The sequence below is a fragment of the Pleurodeles waltl genome, chromosome 1_1 (genome assembly GCF_031143425.1).
Source record: "Pleurodeles waltl isolate 20211129_DDA chromosome 1_1, aPleWal1.hap1.20221129, whole genome shotgun sequence".
Lineage (NCBI taxonomy): Eukaryota > Metazoa > Chordata > Amphibia > Caudata > Salamandridae > Pleurodeles > Pleurodeles waltl.
Window position 1 is genome coordinate 429712791 of NC_090436.1, and position 16181 is coordinate 429728971.

The 16181-nt window shown below is 45.9% G+C and overlaps 1 protein-coding gene across 2 annotated transcripts in view; it reads right to left on the reverse strand.

Moving 5' to 3' along the window:
* The window catches only part of TNPO1 (transportin 1), a 1170250-nt gene that overhangs the window by 732955 nt on the left and 421114 nt on the right, over window positions 1-16181 (reverse strand). For both annotated transcript variants that reach the window (XM_069224095.1, XM_069224102.1), the window contains exon 7: window positions 1453-1575. In XM_069224095.1, the coding sequence (XP_069080196.1) occupies window positions 1453-1575 (123 nt within the window). The remainder of the gene's footprint in view (window positions 1-1452; window positions 1576-16181) is intronic.

Genomic DNA, 16181 nt, shown 5'->3' on the forward strand with positions numbered 1-16181 from the left:
CCCAACCCACACACGTGCCAACAATAGACAGACTCTCTGACTGGTCACATTTGTTAACAGTTACCTGTTTAACTCACTAATTGAAAAACTCTGGTATTTCAAGGTAATGATATTGGTCTTAATACTGTTAACATCAAATTGCTGCACCTATACCTTAAATGAATCCACTACGTATGCAGTGTTATATGTAATTTGCTGCAAAATCATTTAATATATACATGTTTAAAAGCAAAAAACCTTTAATGTGCCACAGAACCTAAATATTTCTCTAGGGATATCTAGCTAAAAGAGGAAAATGTGTTCATAGAAATATTTTTACAACTTTCTGACTCCTAATTTGGCAATATACTGGCCCGTCAGCATAATTTTGGATGGACTCACAAGGCACAGATCATTTTTAGGTCTTGCCTAGAGACTACTATCAGTCAGTAGGTCAAAGATCTACTGCAGAAAATACAGTACATACAGTGGGCTTTGGGGCAGTCCTTTGCTTTTATTTGAGTAGCGTCCTTATGCAGCTCAATTCTTTGTTCTTGAGTCTAAATCTTTCGTCCATATTCTTGTTTTCCCCTACCCTGGTGCACAGCTGTTTTACAATCCTTTGGGTGAGCGGTATTCTTCAACAGCTGTCATGTGGAACATACTTTTTACATTTCTCTATGGCTTGTTTTTCTGTCTGCCAATGCAAACATTGACAAAGCCAATACCTCATCAATCACCCTGTAAAGGCAAGACTTCTTGGCTTTGCCAGAGCCCGTTTTTTGCTAGTCTCGTAATTTTTTATAACTTTGGTAATAACTATTTAAGTGAATGTATCCTCCCATGCCCACAACTGCTATTCGACTATGTCCCTGAGGTGAACATACATGGCTGCATACCAGTATAGCGGTGTTAGAGACATTGCAAAGGTATGCAGAGAGATGACCTCTGTAGGGCAGTGGTTCTAAATCTGTAGTCCGGGGGCCCCTGGGGGTCATCTAAGACTACTCATGGGGTTTGTAACTGCTTAGAAAATGAAATATTAACAGATTAATAAAAAGTACATAAATTAAAAAGCAAAATTGAAAATGTTTAAACTTTCTGTTAATGTGAAGGAATTTGAAATTGTAGGCTAACAATTAAGTTAGTATTTCAGATTGACTTGTGGACATAAATGTATCAAACAGAGATGAGTGACCTCAATCAAAATTTAGAAGCGCTCCAACCTTTTCCATTAAAATTAAAAATGTGGTTTTTGTTATGTATGCTAAAAAATGAAATATTGTTTAATGATTGCTTATTGCTGTATATTTTCTGAATTGTTTTGAGTTTGAAATAATAGAAAATGCTTGGTCCAGGATCCCCATCTTCCAGTAATGAATCAGTGAGAGGTCGATAGATTCCAATAATGATTCAGTGGGGGAACCTGAGTTCCAGTAAACATTTCTGGATGTCCAATGAGTAAAACGTTACCTCAACGATATTGTGCATGTGAGGAAGTAGGCGATCCATCCGTACATCAAGTAACATCACAAGTGCTCGGCATACATTTTTACGGACTTCAGGTTCTTCATCAGCAGCCAGAGCAAACAAATTCTGTTTAAAACAAAACAAAAAAGGAAAATCCAGTGTCAGTAACAGCTTTACTATATACAAGACAAGCATTTGCAATGCAATGGGTCTCACGTTTGCTCGAGTTAGAGCGTTTAGCTTTCTATATTCCTAACTTGACTTTTCTTGCCACTTACATCGAAAATTAAAAGTGAAACAGTTGACACAAGCGAGCAGATTGAAAGTGCCATGGCTGCCATGAGCACGAAGGAAAGACCCAAAAATAAAAAGATGCTCACTCGCAGTTAAACTGATTGGCAACCGTGCAATTATCCATGTAACGACCTAAAAATGAAACTCTATATGACATTTAAATGTTCATTTCCTCTGAATGCGCATCCTCATGGGCCATGGCTACACACTGTTTCAGTGAGTCAGCTACCAAAGCCTAGTGTTTCCTACATATTACATACATTTATAATTGGCTTTAGGTCAGCCTCTTGCTAATAATTGGATGGCTTTGCTCTCTATCTCACTTCTCAGCTTCAACTTTAATGGTGTTCCTCCTTATTGTTGTGTTTGTTCCACCAAGGGACATTTTAGTATAAATATTTTTACTAGATAATGTATCCATCTACTGCTGACGCCGACATTGCTGTGCAGTGCATTGGACGGGCTAATTCCTCACTGTGTCTCTCACCCATTTTCTTTATTTCTTGCCACCCACCACACCATTGATAGCAATCTTCAAATGTGACTTTCAAATCTGACTTTTCAAAGATGGCTGCATACAACAGCATATGCAGTGTAGGCACCAATGAAGGGCTTTTATGGTTAATCCCATTGAAGATGGACAGCAGTCGCAAATGTGCGTGCAAACATTACAGCCATCTCGGAATGGACCTTTTTTTACACTAAATAAAATGTATTTATATAAACTGCAGTTGAGGAATAACTAAGCTGCATGTCTTAAAAAAATTAACAAATGTTTTAAATAAGTGCTTTGCACTTGATTGGACCTTGCAAAAGGATAGCAATATCACATGTTAAACTCAAACTAGAGTATTTTCTTTATGTTTCTACTGTCCACGGGACACACATTGAACATGTGACTGCGCATGCAACACGAAGATAGACAACGCTTATTTCCTTGGCAGATCTTGCCATAAGCACTAAAGGTGCACATCTACAGTAAAGACCTTCCTGGTGGATCTACTAATGAAGTGGCCCTCCTTGTTGTGTGTAGAAAAGTGCTACTTTTGACGTGGTCACCCCCACTTTTTGCCCTAATAGTGACTGCTTTTCTACTGAAGGTGCACTGTGTTCCTGCAAACCAGGCCCAAGTGCCAGTGCTCTTTCCCCCAAAACAATCTAAAATGGCCTAATTGTGTTACAGTTGGCGCACATCCTAGCACCCTGTAAATCCCTCGTAAATGGTACCCCTGGTACCTAGAGCATGTGTACTAAAAATGATCCTTAAGGGCTGTAGCATGCATTACGCCACCCTAAGGGACCCCCATACAATTGGCAAGCAGGCTGCCACTGCAGGCTGGGGAACAGAGTGAAAACCATGTGTGAAAACAGAACATTGCACTGTGTGCCATACCAAAGTCACTGCATATAAGTAAGTCACCCCTACAGCAGGCCTTGGAGACCTAAGGCAGGGTGCATTATATTTTATGCTAGGACATATATGCATGAGTCGATATGCCCCTGTGATATCTAATTCCATTACTAAATATTTTAAGTGAACAGGGAAGTCATCTTAAGGTATGTGCTGGGCACTGGTCATTACAAGTTACCCAGCTACATAATGGCTTCACTAAAACCTATGGTGTTTGGTATCAAAAACCTTATCTTAATAAATTCATACTGATGCCAGTATTGGATTTATTGTGAGATGCACTCAGAGGGCACCTTAGCGGTGCCCCCTGAAAACCTACTAGTCTCTTAGTGTTTAGGCTGACTGGTATCGACCAGCCTGCCACCACAGATGGGTTTCTGACCCATGTAGGTGAGAGCCTGCGTTCTCTGAGGTCAGGAAACAATGCCTGCTCTGGAGAAGGTGTTATCACCTCCTCCAGTAGGATGGCTAGTGAATCTGCATACCAAGGCCAGAGGCTTCAAAGCCTCTATACTGCCTTTGATATGTGACCCCAGCTTCCTCCAGACATGAAGAATGCCACCCCCTGCCCTGAGGCCCATTTAGCACCAGGACAGTAGGGAAGTTAGCTATGCAGTAGGCTAGTTACAACCCTAAGGTGGGCTACCTGATGTGCTTCTCGGAGGAGGGGTTCCACCATCTTGTTTTTGGTGGAATTAGGAACTCTGGGACAGAGTTATGGCCACTCCCCACAGGAAGTGGTCATATAGGGGGTGTAATAGCCCAGGAGGTGAGTAGCCCATTGGCCACTACCCCTCACTCCCTTAAATGCCCCTAAATTTAGTTTTTAGGAGGCCCCCTGACACCAGGAACTCAGATTTGTCTGTCTGAAAGAAGAAGGACAAAGAAGAGCCAAAGACACGAGAATTGAGGACCAGCACTGAACTGGGCACAAAACCCTGCCTGACTGCTGCTGTCCCGACAATCACAAAGACTGACTAATGCAATAAAGGAACCGCCTCCCCAAACGCTTGGAGGCCTGCGCAGCACTTAACCAACCCAGCAACATCTCCCTTGGAGTGGAGGAGCCACTTCTCTGCACCAGCATGCACCAAGTACAACTGCCCAATGCCCCGTTCTGTTGGCCATCAGGTCCACAGAGGGAGCAACTCTTCAGAAAGAGGATATTTGGTGTCTAGGAGGTCAGGCCCGTCCACCCCCACCCATATCTTCAAGATGCTGAGCTTGCCCGGAGCCTCTACACCAATACCCAGGGTACCCCCGTCAGCTAAAAGCACCAAGGCTTATTTTTGTTCAGTCGGAACACCACTGCACCCAAACCTTACCTGCAAGCTGAGGGACTTTGAGGAGAGCCAGCTCCAACACAGAGGGATCCTGCTGGGTTTCTTTTCCCTCTCCTGCTGGTACACTAGGAACCGTGAGAAACTAACTCACCAGCCCCTTTGGATAGAATACCTCTGCACATGAGCTCTCCAGCCTGGGCTCAAGTAAATCGATGGTGCCTTTGTTGCCCTGATATCCTCAAGAGCCGAGCCTGCCTATCCCCTCTGCAACCAAAACAAACACCCCTCTGCCCACCACCTCCCTCCGCCATCATCTCCCCCGCCCCCAGGGTTCTGCCAGACTGGTCCCCCAGACCCTACTTGCAGCCTTTTTCCTACAGGTACTCTTCCCTTCAAGTCTAGCATGTAGCATTCAAGGCTAACCCCGCATACAGCACCGCTGCACCCAGACTCCGAAAGGCAGGTTGACTTGATCTGCTGGTGCTGCCCCAGACATTGGCCCCTAATCAACTTAAGTTCAGAAGAACAGTTCTGTAAATGTACCTAAGCAGTGAATACTTCACCCATAAGATAACATTACTGCGTTCAAGGCTTATGCCTCAAATCTGACAGTGCTGCGTTTGCTTCTTTGCCTGAAAATCTGAAAATTCAATAATGCTCAAAGTACTTACCTTATAACATTGATCTTGGTGTCAAACTATATAAAAAATGTGTGCTATTTTTTCTAAATTGGTCTTGGATCTATCATGGTGTGTGTCTCATTTATTGACTGTGTTCAATAAATGCCCAACATTCCCCTCTGATAAGCCCAAACTGCCGACCACACTACCACAGAGTACTTGGGATTACGAAAGTAAGCCCCTATAAACCAATAAGGGTCACCTGGAGTATTTGCACAGTGCAGCCCTATATTGGTACACTACATAAATAGCCAGCATCCTATATTGTGTTAAAACACTGCTAACATGGATTCAGTGACAAATAAGACACTCAGGAAGGAATATTTAAGCAGTTTGAAACAATGTTACATTATGATCGTCCTTTCAGTTCGCTATGTAAATATTTAATTATAAGTGTAGTTTTACGAATTTCAAAATTGCATCAAGTTACTTACCTTTGGTAACATTCTAACCTGCTTCCGCTTAATCTTCATGCCTGGAGGTCTAAGTTGTAGCGACTAGGATGCAGAACTCTGCCATGTTGCTGAGACAGGAGGTCCTCCTGAAGTGGCAGGATATTCAAAAGATAATTGTTGGGTTACTGCTCTAGGTATCTCACTCTTTTGGTTCAGTCCCAGGCAATAAGGACTTTAGCCTGGTCACCTCTTATCCTCTTCAGAATCCAAGCCAATATATAGTGCAGGAAATGCCCTTCCATTCCAGACGGGAATCTAGTCTAGTCACTAGTGGACTGGAAGAAACTCCAGCACAAAAATGTTGGCTCTGTGAGTGGTCACTGGCGAACAGATCTAGCTTGGGAGTGCCCCACAGCATGAGGACACTCTCAGCCACCTCAGGAAAAACACGGCACTTGTGGTCAACCAGATGACACCTTATCAGTTTGTCCAGTCTGGCATTTACAGACCCCTCTAAGGCGGTTCAGCAACCAGAAAGATGTTCTGCTTCTTCAGCCATCTCCAGAGGCGTAGCACCTCACCACAAAAGATCCATGACACAACTCCACCCTACTTGTTGTAGTACCACAAGGCAGCTGTGTGGTCTTTAAGGATCTGACCCAGCCTCTTGTTAGCAGGAAGCTTTTTAGGGCCAGACTGTTTGCTCAAATGTCCAGAAGACAGATATGGAGCTGGCACTTAACCAGAAACCTCTGATCACCAACTCACCTAAGTGCAACTCCCCCACCCAAATGCACCAACCCAGTAGTGATGAATCTGTCATGACTAAACACTGGGTGGGAGGGGAGAGAGGCATGCAGAAGGTGAGGATGCCACCTGCTGTCAACCCTACAGCAGGGCCAGTTTTCGGCTACGCAGGGCAGACTACAAGGTAGGCAACAAAGCAGGGAAACTACTGGCCTGGCTGGCTGAGAAAGAGGAGGGATATAAGTGGGTACAGGGAGTACATTCAAGAAGTGGGGAACTGGAGGATGGCCTCCGAAAAAATTGAACAGGCCTTTGCCGATTTCCTGGAGATGCCTACAGGGAGAGAACCAGGGCTGATGGGTGGAAGCTGGGGGCCTTCATTGATGACCTCCCAGCCCTCCTGCCTCTGCCGCAACCTTCGAGAGGCAATGATTGCCCTAATTGGCAAGGTGGGTAAGCCAGTAGATGGCTGTGCCTCCTATAGGACAATCTACCTAATCAACGTCAAGACAAAGGTTTTGACAAAAATAATGGCTCTCACAGGTGGACTCCCACTGGTCGCCCCGGACCATTCTGGGTTTATACCCTACAGGGTTATGCAACACAGTCTATGATGCCTGATGGGTTGCTTGGCATGCTGTGCTGGTCTTGAAGAGCGGGGGCCCTTCTGGTCCTTAATGCTGAAAAGGCCCTTGACTCATTAGAATGACCATACATGCTGGGGCTGCTTAATGAAATGGGGTTTGGTGAGTGCTATAGCTTCTGGGTGCAGCTGTTGTATACAGAACTAGTGACGAGTGTCTGCGCCAATGGGGCAAGGTCCTGTAGGTTTGAACTGTCCAGGGGCAACAGACAAGGATGCCTGCTGTCACTACTACTCTTTGCAGTGGCCTTGGAGCCGCTCGCAGCCTGGATCCACAGGGATGTGTAGACATGAGGCCTCCGCTAGGCTCCAGACTTTGAAGATGTTATCTCTTTGTACATCTTTTACATGTGGAGGACCCATACCACTCTGTGCAGAAAATTTGTGCACAAATCCATAGGGTTCTCTGAACGTGGGCCCAGATGTAATGTAATGTAATAGTATTTATATAGCGCTTACTACCCCTGAGCAGAGAAGAATCCAGAAGTTTTAATTGGGAGTTTATGGTAATCGGATTTAGGCTTGGGATGAGTAAAGGGGGGATGGAGGAGAGAAGAGTGTGTAAAGGGTTAGGGAGATCATAGTAGCAGGCTGTTTGGGATATCATGGTAGTAAAGTGAGGTTTTGGGTGAGTTAGATGTGGAAGAGGAGGGAAACGCTTAGGCAGGGTTATTTAGGAGATGAAAGTAGTAGAATGGATTTGGGATGGGTCAGAGTGGGAATGGAGGATAGATTGATAGAGACATGAAATATGGTGATGGGTAGACAAAGTGTGATATAAAATGAGAGCAGGGATTCATAATTATCTAATATAACAACATATCTAGGAGTTATGCAATGACATATGAACATGTTAAGCATAGAATAAAACACACATATTTATATATATATATATATATATATATATATATACACACACACACACACAAATACACATATGCACACATATGTACATTCATATACATATTTAAACCATGAGTAAATATACATTAGTTAAACAAGTTTAAAGAGTATGTATGTAGTTTACTGTTATGACACAGTAGCGATACATATTTTCTAAAGAAGTATATATAACTAGGATACACAAACAGATAAATAATATTTATCAACATAGGCATATGCAGTCCATAGCTGTTTGTATATGGTGGTTATGAAGGAATGAGCCAACTCGAGTAGTTTTCTGAAGACAATGTAGTTATCTGTGGCTCTTATAGTTGGGGGTAATGAATTCCATAGTTTGGCTGCTTGAACAGAGAAGTATGTACCACCTATAGTCTTTTTCTTGTATGGTGGTGTTCTAAGGCAGGGTGCCAATCTTGAGCGGAGGTTTCTTTGTTGAATGTATTTTGTTATTTTGTTTCTGATAAAGAGCAGTCCTGTTCCATGTCTAGCTTTGTGGGTGATACAAAGCAGCTTGAAGGAGCATCTTCTGGCAACGGGTAACCAGTGTAGTGCTCTCAAGGCAGGGGAAATGTGGGCTTGTGGCTTTACATGTAATAGCAGTCTGGCTGCGGAGTTCTGAATACGTTTTAGTTTTTTCATAATAGATAGAGAAGATCCATTTTAGAGGCCATTGGCATAATCCAGTTTGGATAGTACAAGCAAGATAGTAGCTTGCACCTTGTGTGGAATCCTAGGTGGGGGAAGATGAGTCGTAGAGTCTACAAGGTGATGAAGCTTGTTTATGCTAATTTGTCCACTTGGGCATCCATTGTTAACTTGGAGCCCATGGTGATTCCAAGGTTTTTAACTTCCTTGGATAATTGAGAAGGTGGTTGGAGATCGTCAGGCCAGGCGCACAGTGAGTCATAACTGTTCCAGTCACCATATATGAGTATTTCTGTTATGGAGGCATTTAGTTTGGGATGGCTCCAAGTCATCAACGGCTCTGAGGCAACTGAAGATTAGTGAGTTTTCAATGTCTTTGGGGCATTCTAATTTAAGTAGTATTCGTATGTCATCTGCATAGTTGTAGCATGTGATATGAAAATCAATGATCAGTTCTGGTAATGATATCATGTAGATGTTGAAAAGCAAAGGTGAGATGATTGATCCTTGGGGGACCCCTGCTTTTGTGAGGTAGGGTTTGGAGGTGGGGGGGGCATAGATGATATTGGTTCTTTTTTGAAGGTAAGATGTAATCCAGATCGAGAGCAGTCCCCTCTATGACGGCTTCGTGGAGTCTTTGAATTAGGGAGTCATGGTCAACCGTATCAAAGGCAGCAGAGAGGTCCAAGAGAAGTAGTGCAGCAACTCCATTGCGGTCAACTGTGTTTTTAAGATCATTCCAGATTGCTATGAGTGCCGATTCAGTGCCTCTTCCTGGGCGGAATCCAGTTTGGAAGTCTGAAAGAATGGAATTGTCTTCAATGAACTGTGACATCTGGGTGAATGCTGCTCTTTCTATCAGTTTGCCTAGCAAAGGTCCATTTGTGATTGGTCTGTAGTTGTTGGGGTCTTGCGGGTCTAGGTTTGTTTTCTTTAATAATGGTCGTATGTATGCCTTTTTCAGGTCTTCAGGAAAATGATGACACAAGGAACTACCCATTCCGGTGAGTGACTGAATGGTTTAAATACTTGGGTATTTTTGTGACTCCAGATCGCAACTTGTTTCTGGATTATTATTTTTTTTTAAAGAGGGTGCTCAAGGCTTATCCCTGCAATGTGGAGAGGTGGTGAAAGCTTCCCCTGTCCCTGCTGGGCCGAGCAGCCCCTAACAAAATGATTTATTCACTAACACTTTTTATGTGCTACAGAGCACCCCTTTCCTGAACTCAGACATTTTTTTAAGACCGTGGATGTAATCACAAGGGGGTTTCTGTAGGAAATCACATTGTCACTGTTGGCCAGACGTCAGGCTGACAGGGGTATTGCTTTACCAAACCTTAGACTATTACTGGGCCACCTAGCTGTAAGTAATAAAGGACTGGACCTTCTCTGACCAGCAGGAGTCCTCTCTACGGGTAGACAGGGTGGCAATGGCCCCAGCTAATCCTACTGCTTTACAGAACCTCAGACTTTATTACAGGGCCACCCAGCTGTCAGTAATAAAGGACTGGACCTTCTCTGCCCAGTAGGAGCCCTCTCTACGGTTAGACAGGGTAGCAATGGCCCCAGCTAATCCCCCCCCCCCCCAAACCACCCACCACCAAAAATTATAGTGACTGTGTTGAAGCGGACTACTAAGAGGCTCCACTGGTGGGGAAGACAGATGTGGGAGACATAACACCCGCCACCCCTCCCCCCTTTCCCCAATAGGACTCAGAGCTTCTGGGAGGTCTGCACAAGGCGGAAGGCAGTGGGAAGAGGGATCTCCTGGGCATCTCAAAGTTGGGAAATCTGGTAAGATGGGACACTACTCATTAGCTGACCAGTAGAGATAATATGAGATCACAGGCAGTCAGGTACTGAGGTACCAGCAAACAGAACATATCCTGGAGAATGGTGGGGCCTTAGCAGACCATGTGGTGGCCCACATTTATTACACCCTACTCAACATTAGTCTTCCACCATTAGGCTCACTCAAAGAAAATTAGGCTATTGTTTAACATTTTCTCTACAATACAAATATTATTTAATTGAAAACATCCTACTGCAGGGCTGGTGTCATCTTCCTCTAGGTCTGAAAGGAGGTAAAAAAAAAATATGTATCCCTGATGCCAGGCCACTGCACAACTTGCATTTGTCACCGGGCATTTGAGATGAGGAGGATGTACAAAGCCAGGAGACCAAGAAGATTCAACCATAATCACCAAAACCAGGACTAATGCTGAGACATCAGGATCTTATCTTTACTGACTCCAAATGGCCCTCAACGAGACCATGTTCAGAAACGGTCCAGTGATTGGATGTCTCAGCACAGAGCGGAAACAGGACTTCAACCCGTTGATGATGAAATCCAATGATACCAGGAGTTTGGCTGTCATCCCAAAGTGATCAACTTCTGATTGCGATGAGCCCGCTTTTGAGGTATGGGAAGAAGCTTAATCTTGGTCTCCGAAGACGGCCAGAGACCACTACTACTACTTTCATGAACACCCGAGGGATGGCGATAAGGCCAAAGAGGAGGAGGGTGAATTGAAAGTGTTCCAGACCACCTTGAACCACAGGTAATGTCTGTGGGACTTGAAGAATGGGTATATAGAAATAGCCGTTCTGCAAGTCCAAGCATACCACCCAGACTCCCAGGGCCAGCACAGACTTGGTTTTAGCCATAGTTAAGATTTTTAACATGTTCAGAAAAGCATTAGCAGCCAGAGGTCCAAAATAGGCCTGAGACCGCCGTCCTTCTTCCAAACAAGGAGGCAATTTTCTGATCCAGTGTAAGAACCTATGCACAATAGGGAACTTGATGGATGAGGGATGGCTGATCTGGCAGCCACAGGAATGTTGAGGTAGTAAAAGGAAGGCTTTCAATGTGCTCAAAGCACAGCCCGGCTGGGCCAAAGTAAAAAAAAAACAACAAAAAAAACAATGTGGGGAAAGGGAGTAGTAAGAGGGTCAACTTGTCTGTCTGTACACTAGATTCTCCAATGCGGGCGTTAACTGTTTTGGTGAAGGGACGTCTGGCTGCCAGGATGACATTACAGACTTCAGACCAAAAGTCGAAAGTTGTCACCTGTCTCCGCTCAATCTCCGCGCATGAAGGCGAAGCATTTCGGGTACAGGTGAAGAAAAACGATTGTTGCTGCAACAGACGTTCCTCCCAAAGAGTCAGCCCGACTGATTTCCCGAGCTGTTGAGCATGAGCACAGGTCCTCCCAGACTCTTTGTGCCCAATCCAAAACCACAAGAATAAGTTGGGTCCAGTTGCTCCTGATCTTCTTGAGAACTCTGGGTGGGAGTGATATTGGTGGAAAGGTATACTTGAGGACTGAGCTCCACTCAATACAACAGGTGTCTTGGAATGACAGCCACCTTTGAAACTCCAGCGCACAGAACTGCAGGCATTGTGCATTCTCAACAGAGGCACACAGGTCCAACCAAGGATCTCCCTATTCTTGGTAGAGACTTTGAAATACCTCCAGATGGAGATGCCATTCTTGATCTGCTAGGCATTAATGGCTGAGTTCATATGCCCTGGTGTTTAGAGAGCCCACCAGGTATTAAACCACCAGCCCTGATGTTCCAGCAGCGCAGGGCCTCCTAAGGATCTACGACCCCAACCCGCCCAGTTTTTTGCAATACCACATGGCAGCGGTGTTGTCCGTGAACATCTGAACCAGCCTCCCCCTGACTGAAGGAAGAAAGGCCTTCAAAGACTGTCGAAACGCTCAGAGCTCTAACTGTTGATATGGAGTCTGAATTCTGCTGGAAACCAGAGTCCTCGGATCTCCACCTTCCCAGATGGCTGCCCCGCCTAGATGTAAGAAGCGTCACTACAGTCAGCTGTGGCTGGGGAAGGGAGAGGGGTCAACCACTAAGTCTACTGCAGTTTATTAGCCATCAGTGGAAGTCTTTTGCAGTTCCTTTCAAGATCTGAAGCATGTCTGAGAGATTCCCCAGATGCAGTACATACTGGAACTTCTACTGCACAGCCCTAATATGCCAATGGGCATGTGTCACAAGAAGGATGCAGGAGGCCATGAAGCTCAACACCCTTAGGGTCAGTCTCGCCGAAATCCAGGATAGAGGCTGAAACCTCAGTATCATAGCCTGAACATCCAGGACTCTCCGCTCGGGTGAATAGGATCAAAGCGGCACTGTGTCAAGAAAGGCTCTGATAAAAGGGAGCATCTGAGAGGATATCAGGTGTGACTTTGGCCTATTGATAGTGAGCCCTAGAGTGTGCTAAAGGTTTGCCGTAGTCTGAAGGTGGGGAGATGACAGTTGGGGTGAATCCATGTTAAACAGCCACTCGTGGTAGGGAAAGATTGGAATCCCTGACTTTTGCAGATGAGCTGCAACCACTGCCATCACTTTTGTGAATATCGGAGGGGAACAGGTAAGGTCCAAGGGAAGCATGATGAACTGAAAGGGCTGTTAACCTACTGTGAACCGCAGGTCACGCCTGTGGTCAGGCAAAACAGGTATGCGAAAATAAGCGTCCTTTAAGTCCAGCAATATCATCCAGTCTCCTGGGTCCAGGGCAGACAGGAATTGTGCGATAGTGAGCTTTTTGAATTTCTCCTTTCTCAATAAGAGACTGAGAAGGTGCAGATCTAAAATAGGACGAAGTCCTCCATCCTTTTTTTGGCAACAGAAAGTAGAAGGAATAGCACCCATGTCCTACTTAATGTTCCACTGATGTTGATAGCTCCCTTGGCCAAGACAGCTAACACCTCCTATTGAAGCAAGGTTAGTGGTCTTAGTCAGTTTTTCGCAAGTAGGTGGCATGGGTGGAAGGGTGGTCGCAAAGCAGGGGTAGCAACCCCTTTGGACTAGCTGCAAAATCCAACAGTCCGATATTATTGAACTAAAGTGGTGCCGGTGATGACGTATCCTGCATCCCACTGGATGCCCATGATGGTCAGAGGGCATACTAAAGGGGTTTGGCGACTATTGCTGCCGGGCAGGTGGTGGAAAGGCTAGACTGCTGCCTTTCTGTGCCACGTGGTCTGTGGGAACCATGTCCTTGGCCACAAAACCACTGGGCCATTTGTTGGCCAGGGTGTCTAAGGACCAGCAACGATGAAATCACTAGGCAAAGTGAGCTGGTCGTATCCAGCCAACATCTAAGGGTGAGCTTGACAGAGTCCCTCCCATCAACCATTGCTTGAGAAAGTACTGCTCTGGCCTCCTCCAAGACAAAGGACAGCACCTGCCCAACCAGGTCCCAGGTGGCATGGCAGTATTGGTCCAAGAGGCGTGCGGTGCCAGGCTGGCGGAAAACATCCTCTTCCTGAAGGTATCCAGCCTTTTGGAGGTCCTGTCCAGTCGAGCAGTAGGGAAGGCACAGGGGTTAACTTTGGAGGAGGATGCCTGGACTCTCTCCGACGTGGGGTGGTGGGTGAGGAACCTGGGGCCCCAGGGGATGGGCGATGGTGGTAGGCAATTGTCCTATACAACAGAGCCCCTGTGAAGGGCTTGGACCAGGCCCAAGTATGAAAACAGTATGGGCTTCATTAATAGGGCCTAAAGGTCCGGTAAGGGAAACTCCCGGCTAAAGCAACTCTGTCAAGACATTCGCCCTTGACGGCCACTGAAAGCAGATTAAGAACTAGACCTCATCTGCACGGACACCCCCACTCCAAATGAGGCACACTCCTCCATAGGCATGGTAAGGGGAGAGACCAAGCCTGTGTCTGAGAAGGTGCCCAGTCCACTGGCATCTGCCAGATCCTCATACCAGTTGTCCTCAGGATGTTCTAACTGGTATCCATAAGGGTGCGCAGATCCCTCCCATTCGTCTCCTAATCAAGGCCTATCATAGGAATAAAGCAATGGCTCCATCATAGGGAGTCTGCCCCACCGGCTGCACCAGCATTGGACGATGCCTGCCTGGCTCTGTGTCGAAGTTGTGTATGATGATGAGGATGGCACCACAGGGGGCATAAGCACTCGAGTCTAGACCAGGGGAAGGTAAAGGTGGCTCGACCGGCACCGCTCCGGAACCACTACGGATCCAAGAGGCCTGACTAGCACTGAGAACAAACCTGTCAGTGTAAGACCAGTAAGAGCCCCTCCCAAGCCTGATGGTCCCAAAAGGGCTCCAGCAAGGATGGGCCACCCAAATATGAGAATCTTAGCCTCAAGATTCACATAACAGGAGGGGTGTGGGGGTGGGGTGGGAGAGAGGGAGGGAGTTGGTCTGGCTACTGGAATCCCTTGGAGGCACTGATATGGCCCATGCGCAGGCTCCACAACAGAGCTAGGCCTCAAGCATTGATGCTCTCTCTTCTTGTGAGATTGCTTCGACAGATGTGGCAAAGTCAAAGATCTCCTCAACTTATTGCTCGTGTGCCTGTGGGACTTACAAGAAGACCTCAACTGTGATGATGAGCGCTTGGAGTGGCTCTAGGACCTTCCTCTCGACCTGGGTTGTGAGCGTTGCAGCGTCAAATTTGAAGGACCGCTCCCTCAAAGCCTTGGGCTGCATGGCACAGCAATTGAGGTAGCTCTTGGCATCATGATCGCGCTCCAGGCACCAGAGTTTCACGATTACACATGTGACTAAAGATACTCACAATGATAATTGCCCTAGATAGGTGTGGGTTACATAGGCAAAAGCCTGCTGCATTGACCATATTTATTCCACACCTGAACTAGAACACGGCAATCTAAGACCATTTTCACTCTGTTTAGGGCTCATTAGTCTGGTGTAGCTTGGTTCCAAAGGCACAGTGAGAATCGGACCGAGTCTGGGCATATGTTTGCCACTTGCGGTAGTACATTAAACACACAAAAAAGTGAAGTGAGAATAGCTTGCAATAAGTCTAAACATTCACAATAGCTCAAAGTAGCAATCCAACCAATTGTTCCCTAGCCCACCATGCCATCCGAGTTTGAACCCAACCTTCTTTCTATTTTGACCCTGCTCCATTATGTACAGTCCAGCCCAAACAGCCAAGCCAGGTCCTTCCTTAACTGAAATAAAAGCAACCTGATCTACAATTGATCCCGAGTAACTAGGCTAAGTACAACCCAGCTCAGCATTTGACTCAGTAATTACTGTGTGCCTTCCCAATAGGCCTGCCAGCATCAGACAGTCTTACCGCCAAAAGACAGGCGTCAATTCAGGAGGACCAGGGTACATCTCAGCTCCGGTACCTCTTGTGGTCTTCTCACCAATGACGTCTCAGGACTCCTCAAACTAGGGACACACTGGGTTTCTGTGGGACGGCCTTCTCATAGGCCCCTTGTATACTGGCCCACAGGGAGCACAAGGACAATTGCCCCTCACTCAGCAGAGAGGCTAGCACGTATTGGTCTGTAGTCATGGTTCCAGTTGCTGGAAGGCATGGTGACGTTCTGTCCTGATGGACAGTGCTGTTGAACCGAGGTTTTGACTCATGTACCCACTTTTATATTCCAAATCAACACAGTTGTGATTTAGTGTCTGCTCTTGGAATTCAGGCCTGGGTGTCAGCTCCTTTGAAGTGTGTTATCCTCTGCTGTATACCTGGCTGTCAGCCTCCATTGAAATATGCCTCAAAGGTTCACAGGACTAAGCCTTCCTTTTCTTTCACGATCCCCTGGTTTTACAGTTCTAACCCTATCACACCCAAAGATCTTCTGAGCATTAAGCCCAGGTCTCAATGACCTGTAACTTTTGAGAACCAGAGAGCACTTAAGTGCACAGAAGAAGCTACGATCCCCTTCCTACCCTCAGCAATGTCA